At 38.9% G+C, this 12,497-nt stretch overlaps 1 protein-coding gene across 1 annotated transcript in view; it reads right to left on the bottom strand.

Annotated features, from left to right (window-relative positions):
* LOC119798830 (ankyrin repeat domain-containing protein 50-like) overlaps nucleotides 1-12,497 on the bottom strand; it is a 46,439-nt gene that overhangs the window by 17,276 nt on the left and 16,666 nt on the right. The window contains exon 3 of the mRNA XM_038308464.1: nucleotides 8,413-8,645. Within this exon, the coding sequence (XP_038164392.1) occupies nucleotides 8,413-8,645 (233 nt within the window). The remainder of the gene's footprint in view (nucleotides 1-8,412; nucleotides 8,646-12,497) is intronic.

The following is a 12,497-nucleotide window of genomic DNA, read 5'->3' as shown; positions in this document are numbered from 1 at the left end:
CATACAAGAATATGGACATAATTCATCTTGTTAAAGAAAGGGAGGGAAAGGGAATTAAAGGTGTTGTCCTTGGTCCTGTAACCTGAAATCGTGACTAAAGAGAGGACAACAAAGGCCTTGTGGTGAAGCGTCTGTCAGACGTCTTCTTTGGGTTAGTTCTGTGAACCCAATGTGTCTCTGGTGAGGCCCAAGGAACGGCCAAAACATGTTGGATTCAGTTTGAAAGTCTTTTTGGTCTTTTGTTAAAGAGCGCCTTGGAGCTTTTCTCCCACAGAAGGAGCATTATTGCTGGCATCTAACCTCTTAAAATCATTCATACCGCTTAACATACAGCTCTCCAGAATGATGCCACAGAATGTCATTTCCTACGGAATCATTAAGCTGAGCCCTCTTTGTATCTCTTCAGGGAGCATTCCCCAGCCCAGAAGAAATAAACCGCCCTTGCTGTTTTACAGCGGTGTTTGAGTTGTCAGGCAGCCAGAACATCTTATGGTCCCTCCTGTAAGCGCTCATCAAAAAGAAAGTATTAAAAAAAAGAAACCAAGGGAAACAACACACATCAAGTTGAGAGTTATGTTGACCTTTCTGCAGAGGGATTGCTTATACTCGTGTCAGATTCACCCGCAGGGCTAAAGTCAGAGGTGGAGGAGGCCGAACAGTAAAACTCTTTATGATTTTTGATGGTATATCACTCCCAGTTGAGAACATAAAGCTCCATTCATGGAGGGCAGAGAAGTGGTAGATGTGGGTCTCTTCTAGGGTGGCTAACATCTCCCCAAACAGACATCAACACAGGAAAACATGCCACTTCACGTTCCTTTTTAAAAGAAATCAAAGTTGTGAAATTGGCAATACGTATAGGGTTCCTCAGGGTCACTGGTCCTGCATCTTTTAGATGCATCTCCATTTCCACACTCCTGACTCCTGCTAATAAACCGAGTAACTGGGTTTTATTTAAGAAGAGACACATCTAAAACTGTACTGGACGGCAGAGCAAGAGCACCGTATTTGAGGAACCATGATATAGGTCATAAAATAAGTAAGAGGGCTTGCCAAACCACTAAAGAAGAAGAATGAAACGATCAAAATCCTGACATCATAATTCCTCACAGGATTTATGTTATTAGAACAAATTTGTGGTGGGACAACTTCACTAAGACTTAGGCTGGAAATAAAACCCTTTTTTTCCAAAGCTGTGATTAATCACCAAACAAGGAGCCCATCCTCATCTTAAGCCTAGCCTCTTTATGCAGGCCTGACAGATATGACTGGAAGAACAATCTGATAGAGTTAAAATGAGATTTCTGATCACAATTGAGTGCAGCAACTACCTTAAGTTGCTCTAACTCTGAAGAGGAAGTTTTTCAAGTAGTTGCCATTAACTTCCAGAGCTTCAGCAGAGTCCATTTAGGAATTAAAATAACTTCTGATTATTTTTGTGCTTGGCTGCTCAAAAATGTCTTTAGTGATGACAAAGCTCCAGCTAACTCAGAAAGTAGAGCTAGAGCAAAGGTCATTGCAGCCCTTACTTTAAAGGATCCACCACCTTCAAGGTTTTTTTTTTAAATCTCAGTATTTGGGCTGTGGAGCCTTCTTTGGATAGAAAATCTAACCACAAAGATATTTCACTTAAAGCGAGATAGTACTTTGGACAGTACTTTTTTTCTACTTGTGTGTTGCTAGTTATATTAGCAAAAAGTCTTCAGGCTAATCGCTGTTGTGCTGCTGTCCATCAGCAACTGACAGCTTTACAAACACAATGCTGGACTTAATGCTTTACAGTAGATGCAAACTGACTGTAAATGTTAAAGTCGTAGGGAAGTGGCTGTTCCAATGGTTGCAGTTCCGAATTCTCCCAAGTGGTGCCTGACTTTACACGAGTGAATAAAGTGAATGGGATTGGTCGATTATCAAGGGGGCGGGATTGTTGTGGTGGCAGGTTCGCGAGAAAAAGTTTAGTTATGGCTGGTGTCTCAAAAGCATCTTGCTAACGAGTTAGCAACTTAATGCTGGTAGGTTCCCAAATGGAAATTACATTGGGACCAAGCAACACTTCGCAACGACACTGTCAAGGAACGCTATGGACAGCGGAAACATGCAAGAGGAGGAGAGTTTGTGTTGGAGGTCGTGGATCAGTCTCCTCCATCATACATTTTTTATTTAGAGGAGGAAAGCAGGACGAAGCTGTTGTGGAAGAGGACCCCAGGGCGGCAGAAGCTTGGTTGGGTATAGCAGGCTTACAGCCGTACATGTTTGAGCCCTTGCCTCACAACGCTGCCAGTTCTGTTAGCTCTACGCCTGCTGAAGACACAGACGTCCATCCTCTGAACACTGGGATGGAACTCAATGGCAAAGTAAATGATTTTTATTTCTTATTTAAACCGTTGCATATATTAGCTGCTCTTATAAATCAAGATGCTATGACCGAAAAAATTTGATTGACAGATGGCCATTGATATATTATTGCTTGAATTTAGGTGTACAGGCTGACATAACGAACTGGCCTGCATAAAAAAAAACACAGATTTTCATGACAGAAAAAAAAAAAAAAGCTTTTCTAACTTTTGGAACAATATGGGCTGATAAAAAGTACATTTATATTCATTTACACTACACTTTTAAAACTGTGCAGAGATCGGTCGGAGCACGGTAGCTGAGATAACTGTTGAGAGTAAATGGCACGCACAACTGAACTGGGCTGCCCCACACAAACCACTAGGGCTAACACGGTACTAGTTCAGTAGGGCTTGCAAGGTTCAATTCTGGCTCAGTTCTCAGATAAATAGCGCATGAGCAGACCACATCATCTTCCTACAGTCAGCCTCCGTAATCAGCTAAAAACTCCCAAAAGCTGACTGTCACGTAAATTCACCAAGGGCTGGCTTCTTTGCCCGACTCTCTGCAAACAACAAAATATCACAATGATAACAAAACATAACCTCCAGAGAGCAGTAGTACCATAGATCGCCACTGGGAGGCGAGGGACCATGCTAGCGTGGTGTGTAAATGGTCGTGAGGAACTGAGCTAAGAACGGTTAACTGATCCAAGCTTGGCACTAATGGGTTTTCAGAGGTAGTGTAAATGGGGCTTTTAGTGAAACAAATTCCCAAATTTGAGGTTAAACATGATTTTAACTAATCTGGTTACTGCTGTTAGAACACAAGTTACAACTAAGTTACAACTAAGTTGTTTAATGATGACAGCCATTGTTTTAAGTCTGTAAGAGAAAAGCAATTAGCCTAAAGATGCGTTGCTAAAGTATTAGCCACAACCAGGAGAAACTGCTGACAAGAGCCGAGATTTCCTAAAAAGTAGCGTCACACCTGATATACTTTCTGCCTAAGTGGCAGAAGTTGACATGATCATGGAGAAACAGATCTATATGAGAATAGAAAAGAAGCTATGGGTCTGTGGAAAGCAAGCCATGAGTGTACAGAGAAAAAGCATGCACTCATTTGGAATACTGGAGTCCTAAAAAATACTTAGTCTGCACATGTAAAATCTTCTAAAATGCGTGAGGAGAGTGGTTTACGTTTGTGTCTTAAAAAGGATTACTGATATGAATATGTATAGCACATGTGCCCTTTTGGCAGAATTCTGACTTCCTAACATTTTACCATAAAAAAAATAAAACTGCATCACAACAAAGGTAAAAATCCACCTTTAACTGCTTAGCGTATCCGAGAATATAATCCAAACTCTTTAGTATGACTAAGCTTTTATGCAGTATTGGGATCAGTACGTTTCAGCATGGAAAAATCTAATACTGGAGGCACAACAAAATTAAATGAGCTCCCTCTGACCAACACGCACCACAGAAATAAAATATTTTTTGTCAATAAAAAAAGATATAAACATAAAATGTTTAGAATTTACAAGTGAACAAGTTGAAAACAATCAAGGTGGTTGTAGACTTTGCAGAGATGAAAAGTCCTTAAAGGTGTGAGAAGAGGTAGATTGTAGGTTGCTGTTTGGGCTGTAACAGAAATCTATTTGTGTGTAAAATGGCCTGAATAAATGCCAATACATAGACTATTTGCCCAATAAACAAATGTAATTAGTATACTTTTTCTTGTGGGGTTTACCTATAAAAGATGTGTTTTGCAGAGATCATGCTTTATGAGCCATGAATGAACTACATGGGGAGTAGTGGTTACGGCATTGTGCTGAGAATCCTGAGGTTCTGAGTTCAAGCCCCACTCCCACAGACTGCCACTCTGGGTGACTAAGCAAGATCCTTAACCCAACACTGCTCCCCAGGCGCCTTGCAGTGGCAGCCCACTGCTCCCCAAACAGATGGGTTAAACGCAGAGGTGTGAGATTAATAAAGTTAAATTATTAGTAACTTTAAATCAAACAACCAAATTCCAGCAACACTAGCTTTCTATGCTGGCTTCAGTTTTTTAGGATTATAGTTTTACCTTATCTGCTTTCTGGCATTCAAAAACTTACCAGGCAATTAAAGGTTTTTCATGTTATTGCCGCTAACCCTGTCCTCTGTGTCCTCTGTTTCAGTATAAAAGCAGCTGTTCATTGCTGATTAGCTCCATATCTCATCATAAAACCAGAGGTACAAAGAGCAGATTTCTTTTGCTTTTTAGTGGGATGTAACGGCTGCATCAGAAACCTGGCTGTCAAACAGTGGTCAACACTTAAAGAATAAACATGATGTGCACTACTGCGGATTCAATGAGGATTTGATGATGGATCATGCAAAGCAAACGTCATGGTTGGGGTGGTTTTCATTCATCTGTTAACAAATGGCATAACAACCACAAATGTTCTGCTTTTCATGTCATGTTTCACAAAGTTTGAGAGATTGGGGTGCTCTCATTTTGATATAGACCAAAAACAAAAACTCAATTTGCAGGAAGCTGGCACATCTAGACTAGGGTGACCAGACGTCCTCTTTTTACCGGACATGTCCTACTTTTCATACCTAAAAAATGCCCGTGGGGAATTATGGTCAACTACAGTGCAGCAGAACTGAGCCATGAGCTCCGGAGCGACCAAACCCGACCTGGAGACGGTAGCCTAAACAATGGCAGGCAGGGGGAAGTATACCATCACCGGGTCGGATTCCGTCACTCCGTCCCCGTCTCGAATGCCCAAATCTGGTTACCATAATGTAGTTCCAAACCAGAGAGCACAAGAGTAGGGAACACAAGTGTTGTGCTATTAAGCAGTTTTACAGTCAGGTCCAACAGTTAAGCAACACAAATGATACTTTCTGTTATACTACATGCAATACCCCTTTGTTGACCTAAAAAGAGTATCTGCATGTTCTGCTTGAGGGATACTGACGATGACAGGCATGAGTTGGGCAGATGGTAGCTATTACAGTTCAGTGATGTTTCGACACGAAAGAGATTTTATATACACTAGGGCGGATCAAACATTGAAAAGCCTGTGATTAAAATTCGGTGGTAACTATTTCGATGAGACTAAAAGAGACATGATTATTTTGAAATGTGCAGGAAAAAGAGTTTTTGTCAGAAAATGAAATTAACTTCAAATTTAAGGCAAGAGTATCATATTCCCAGATCTGAAATAGCATTAACTATCTTTATAGTGATAAATAATTATGACAAAGCTTTGAGAATTTAAAAGACATATGAGAAGCTTTTTCTATTTAAATACTCCCCCTCACTTTCCCTTGCTCTCTCCAAGCCAGAGGCCTTGTTCAATTGGCACAGATTCATCCCAGCTCCAAAACAAAATTGCTGCCTAAGTGTTTCCACTCTGCTACCCCATCATGCCCTTACAGTAGCTTGGCCTAAGGAGGGGGGGTTATAAGGACAGGAAAAGCAAGCGTTTGCCATATCACTGCAAAAAATATAAATCTCAATAAGTTATTTTTTCTTAAAATAAGTGTGTTTTTCCTTGATTTGAGGAGGTAAGTAAGACACTTTGCCAATGGAACAAGACAATTTCCTTTTAAAATAAGAAAAAACTATTTTATCGTCTTATTTCAAGTAAATATTATCTAACTATCTTATTTTAAGAGTGAAAATACTCATTCCATTGGCAAATCATCTTATTTACCTGCTCAAATTAAGGCTAAATATACTTAATTTAAGCCATTTTTTACTTATTTCTGGATTGTTTTTGCAGTCTGTTACATGGGATAGAAGAACAACCACCACTATAGAACAACTGATCTTCATATCCAAGTATGACTTATGTCTCAGGAATAAAAATGTATCCCCCTCAAATGATACCAGAGGAAGCTTTAGACCTAATTAAACTGGAATGGTCATACAGTATTAGTCAGCCAGAGGATACCGTGTTAAATTCTTGTTCTGCTCCTCATAGACAGACCGCTCTTTGTTTGTGGGGCATTAGCAGAGCGGATACGAGTGAGGCATTCTGCTGCAGAAGCCAGTATGCCTCCGTCTTCCTGCTCGGTCTCAGAGGTGTTGAAAGCTTCCCAAAGCACATTCCAGTCACAGACAGACACAAGGAATAACAGTTCAGCAAGGATTAAGGAATTTGCAGAGCTTCTCTTTGGAATTTTTTTTTTTTTTTTTTTTACCTTTCTAAAGAAATAATCATATTATGATATATATATATATATATATATATTTTTTTTTTTTTTTTTATTCAAAAATCCCTATCCCTAAACAACCCCTAACACAATCTTCTAATCCTGAAAGTATTCATAAAATAAGTTTGGAATATTGGGAAACCCACACAACGTTCCACCCGAGAAAACATAGGCCACATATACTGAAAAAAAGAAGAAAAAAAAGCTGGATTTGCAGAGAGCATGAAAGATTTTTTGGCAGACCACCACTGTCTCTGACTGTAAACACTGCAAAGAGTATTTTTAGGGGACTATTGCACTCAGGTTGACACCAAGAGGCTTTTTCTCTGGTTTAGTACTGGATAAACAAGGAAAAGTCAGTAGATATTCACAGAAAGGAACAAATGAAGACCTAAGCAAAGTCTTTATGCGCTTGTTTTTTTAGCCTGAAGCAGTTTATGTGTGATAAAGAGGCAAGAAAATGGAAATCTGAAGACTAGATTGGGAGAAAGAGGCTGATAATAGCAACAGGGAAAGGATGAAAGTTGTAAATAAGTAACATGTTTAAAAAAGAATGAGAAACGGTGATGATGCCAAGGCTTAAAAAGTTAAAGAAAAAGAAATGGAAAGAAAGGAATACTTTCTTAACTGAGGCCTTAAAATTCAATATGTGGATCAGCCCCTTTTCCTCTTGTCTACAGGAGACCATTACTTTTAAAAGCACTTGCTGGTCATTTACAATAAAAGCCCGACAAAAGCTTGGCAATCAAAAAGAGAACGGAAAATCTTTAGATAATGACAATTTATCTGATAGTTTTGAAATGAAGTTCACACAAAAAAGTCACTTGGCTCTAAACGTATAAGAATCAAAAATCAAGCCATCTATCAGAACCTCAGAGCTTCAGAGCAACTTCTGTTAAACACTTTCTAAAAGCGTTCAAAGCCACATCATGGAGGACTGCATTTATATATTCTCCTTCCAACTCCTCTGTCTGCTTTATTCCTAATCAAAATCCAATTTTAGATACAAATCTTTTATCTTTACCACACAGAGCTACAGCAGTATATAAACTGGATGAAGCAAAAAAAAAAAAAATACAGATGAATGCAAACTGTTACTGAAATGAAGTCAATTTTATCCCACAGAACAACTTTTCAATACGGATCCAGAGAAAAAATGAACAATGCACAATAAACCGAATCACTGTGGCAATTTCAATTAAAGCACTTTAATGACACCAGTATGAAACTAAACAAACAAACAAAAAAAAAATGGTTGGATGGCAAATTAGTTAAGATACTATATATAACAGGCCAGAAATCAGAGGTGTCAAGTAACAAAGTAAAGCTACTTTGTTACCTTACTTAAGGAGAAATTTTGGCCATTTGTACTTTGAAAAAAGTAAGAAGTAGAAGTAAAAAGTTGCATAGAAATAATTAATCCGGCAAATCGTCTATACTTTCTACACTGAAGACATGAGATCACATAGAGCTCTGATTTTAAGTAGCTTTTGGAAGATAGAAGAGGTACCCACAGCAATGTGAGCCTGCAGAAAAAACAACAACATCCTCCTACACAGAAAGCTTCTTGATTAATGTTATGCCAGCTCATCTCCGCAGAGTAAACTGCTGCTGGACTGACAAGGAGCTAATACCAGCTGGTATGGCACAGCCTCATTAGAGCACAGAACACTAAGAGGCCTGGTATGGTGATCCCGATGCACACAAACAAAGAGATGGTGGAAAGTTGTGCACATGTGCACAGATTAAAAGATAGAAACAAACAAATCATTGACATGTTCAAATAAAATAAAATCTAACATATTCATCTTCATGCTGTTGTCTTATAAGGGTCGTAAGCATCTGGAAGAAACAGGTGATTTACCTGTGAAGAGTTTGGTGATGGCTTTGTTCTGCCTCCGTGCAGAGCAGATGAGCAGCAGCCAAGGAGGCAGGAACTCATGGTGACTGGCGAGGAGCTCAGCGATTGTCCTGGGAGACCCTGGCGAGGACCTCTGCTCCCCCTCGCCGAGCTGAGAGCCTTCGTCAATAGAGTCCACAAGCAGGAAGAGTGACTGCTGAGGTGGCTTAACGCTCAGCAGAGGCAAAAGGACACACCTAAGGTGGGGGCAGGAAAAGATCAAAATGTTAATACATTTAGGGTTCTGCATTATGGTTTGTTCTACAAGTTAATTTCCAATGATCAGCTTGTAAAACATACATTGTTAAAACCATGTGGAGCTCGGTTTCTTATAGTTTTCAAACTTTTTCTGTTTTTTAGTCCTACTTGATCTTAAATGTTCTATTTGTTTTTTGTTTTTTTTTATCCAGTTTTCTCTGAAAACACTTTAGAAACCTTTACATAAAAGTTTGAATCATACAGAAAATGAAATATTCCCAGCTAGACTTCATTAATTACACAGGACTTTGGTAGGAAGCAAATTGCACTGGGATTTATTTATGAGCATCAGGGTACAGGAGGCTTAAGCTCCAGCACACCTTTCACATGTCTGCAAAACAAAAAGTATTATTTTCTTTCCACTTCATAGTTAGAACACTACCACGTGTCGGTCAACATAAATCCTGACAAGTCAACTCAGGTTTGTGGTTCACAAAACATAAATCTGGCTCTTTTTGCAGGTGCAGGGCACTAAAATAGATACGCAGTTTCTTAATCCATACCAATATTAGTCCAGGGTTTTCGCTATATGTGGTCAAGCTTCTCAGTGGGTACAGTGATCTTCCCTGCTCTTAGTAGTGAAAGAAAACGGGAGAAGACATTCCAGCGATTTTAATCTTTTTTAGAAAAGTGATTAGACAAATCAACTTCAGATCGTTCCACCGTTACAGTTTCATAACAGAAAAACGACGGAGAGTCTCTCCCTGCTTCCCTAAGTGCTGTCTCACAGGCAGCTGCCCCGTCCTGAAACTCTTGCATGGAGTCAGAGCAAAGAGAGCAGAGATTAGTTTTCCCACAGCTAATGTATAACACAAACATAAAGCTGTTAGTGATTCTGCATAGGTTACAAAGCAGGATATAAATGTAAATATAGTTTTTAATCTGGTCTCACTTCTTTTTCCCCCTGAAACTGTTGCAATAAAATAATTACCTGATTACAACACAGCTGGAATTTCTTATTCACCTGATGCTTCTTATTAAATGTATGCAGAGTGGAGGCACAGCCTAAACATTCATGCATTATTCAATAAAGTTAGGTTAATGAATATTGCATTTCCATGGTTTTTTTTAAGGGCAGTGGCAGTGTTAGTCAATCATAGCTATAAAAAAACTAATCTTGGAGGAAACCCGGTCGGTAATGCATAGAGATCAAAAGGAAATAAAATGCACTAGTAAATACATTTGTTTCCAATCTGAAATGGGTCTTTTGACTGGATCACAGCCAACAATTTGAGCTCAGAAGAAACCTTTACAATCAGAAACAATCTCTGGGACTGCATGAACTATGACTAAGAGCTACACAACATGAAAAAGTTCTATGTATCAAAGCTCCACTATGCTCCCTGCAACATTACTACTGACGCCAGACGATTTTTAGCCATTAAAAACACAGCCTTGTGAAATCCAGTGATAAAGCAAACACGACATGAGGCTTTCTGCCTCATCTCCACATCAATACCAATATGAGCACAACTAAACGCTGCATTATGCCGTTATCAGCAGAAAAGTACAAACCAGACGTGTAATCCGCCTGCTTCAGAGCCAACATGGAAGTTCACACAGAAATGCTGAGTGAACCAAGAGGTTCTGTTTCATATTTTACACCCGATCCACTGCGACGCCACAAGGTACCCTTTTAGAAGGTGTCGCTTGCCAAGAATCATAAAATCACTTCCAGCTCGACTGGCTGAGAAGAAGGATCGGATGATTTCCTTTTACTGACATTTGAATCTACTTCTGGGTTAATTAGACATTTAAGAAGAGGCTGAACAAATGAATCTATCCACATTAAAGCTTGACTCAGGCGCAGACGCAGCTGCAGGGCATTCGCTGTTCTTCAGTGTGTCAGAAAGTAAAAAAATCTGTCACTTTGCTGGCGATAGGACTTGGCTTCTTTTCTTTTTAAACTACCTCCCTCTTCTAATGGAAAACATGCTGTTTATAAGATTTTTTACATAAAATGCTCAAATACTGATCTATGAAGACTTATGCGGTATGCTCAACAAACTGTAACCAACAGTGTGGTTCAAAGGTAAAATCACTTTAAAAGCCCTATAGTGCTCGTTACGACAAAGCTTTTTGTTACCTGATAAGTGATTTAATAACAAAATGAAAACCTTGTAAAAATAAAATGTAAAGATTCATTTTTGTAGATATTTAAAAAGATGTGTCAACGTCACATAAACAGATTTCTTGGTATCGACAAACAGACTAATTATTCTTACTAGAGATTAGCTGATTACTTTGACATTGGTCTAACTGATCCCAGATAAAGTGATTACCGTATTTTCACGACTATAAGGCGCACTTAAACGTCTTTTTTTCCCTCAAAATGTGCGGTGCGCCCTTTGGTGCGGTGCGCCCTATGTGTGTTGTAACTGCGACTTTTGAGACCACCTCATTGAGGAGATGATGAAAGAGTGGTAGGTAAAGGGGTAAGCTTTTTTTTAAGTCGATTTACTTAGTTTATTCAAGGTGTCATTTTTATTATGTAAATGCATGAATAAAGAACCAAAACTGCTATGTTAATAACAATTTAGGCAAACATTAATAGATAGCAAATTGAGACAGCAGAAATGCATGCGCTTCATGTGATCAAGGCATGGCTGCTGAATGCTCTAAAAAATTGGATATTAGGCCTGGGAAATAAATCGGAATGTAACCTTTACCGTCATTCACTGCGATAACCGCAGACAATTTTCCTAATTTTTTTCAAAAAGAAATCAACTTTATTCTGCCATTTTCCTGTGCGCGAGGGTGACTGGTATTTCCTTCCCCTTAAAGACACGGCAGCGCGTGTGTGTAATCACGTGTCTCCACCAATCCCGAATGCCGTATGAGGCCAGTGAAGAAGTGTGCAGAAATGAAGCTGAGCGCCGTTGCAATTTTAAAATCTGTCTAGTCCCATTTAGCCTTAATTTTTATCCTAGTTGGGCATTCAGCTTAATAAAAATGAACAAACATGCTACAGAGTAATTTGACATAAGAACACTGAATGTAGACAAAAGAGGGAAAATGCGAGTCCTGTTTGAGAATCTAAAACAAAAAATCCTTAAGATATCTTTTCCAAAGATAAAAGTAATAAGACCATATGAGACTTATATAAGAGCTGCACAGTGTATCAAATTGTCAAATCAGTTTCCCACAATTTTTCCAATTTGACATTAATCTATTTGCGATGATTAAGCCCATGAAGAGTGGACTGAACATTACATTATGATCGAGTCCCAATTATCAAGCAGCTAAGTATTGCAGCAACAACTGCCAATATTGTTAAGAGTTATTATTTTCTGTAGCTAGACTCTCAGGGATTTTCAACCCTAGGGTCATGAGTCAGGAAAAAAATCCAGGGTAACACTTTAACGTTCAAGAGTTTACCTGTGGCAACAGCCCAGATGGACAAGCCATCATCCTCTACCAGCATCAATGATTTTGCGTTAAAACTTCCATCCGTCCTTTTTTGATAGATACCAACTACTGCACAAATAAAAAAACACAATACGCTTTCTCTTTTGCTCATAGGCCAACTGATGAATTTAATGTTGTGTAATGGTTGCAAACGGTGCTGCCTTCTGCAACAATCACAAAGTATTACATTTCTGTGATGTTATTGTTTTTCTTAGGGGTTCGATTCTGAAATGGTACCAATTAATGTCCGCATCTGTAAATACTTAAAGTACATAATCATAGTACAAGGGGTGTTATTTTTTAAAAGCAAAAGCAAGCAAGAGGACCATTTCTTTTTTAGTTTAAAACAATAGAGATCTCTAAATAGCCCCAGTTCTATCTGA

Source organism: Cyprinodon tularosa, unplaced genomic scaffold, assembly GCF_016077235.1.
Source record: "Cyprinodon tularosa strain WSP-4 unplaced genomic scaffold, ASM1607723v1 ctg117, whole genome shotgun sequence".
In the NCBI taxonomy this organism is placed as follows: Eukaryota; Metazoa; Chordata; class Actinopteri; order Cyprinodontiformes; family Cyprinodontidae; genus Cyprinodon; species Cyprinodon tularosa.
The sequence above is the reverse complement of the archived record's forward strand: the minus strand, read 5'-3'. Positions and strand labels throughout refer to the sequence as shown.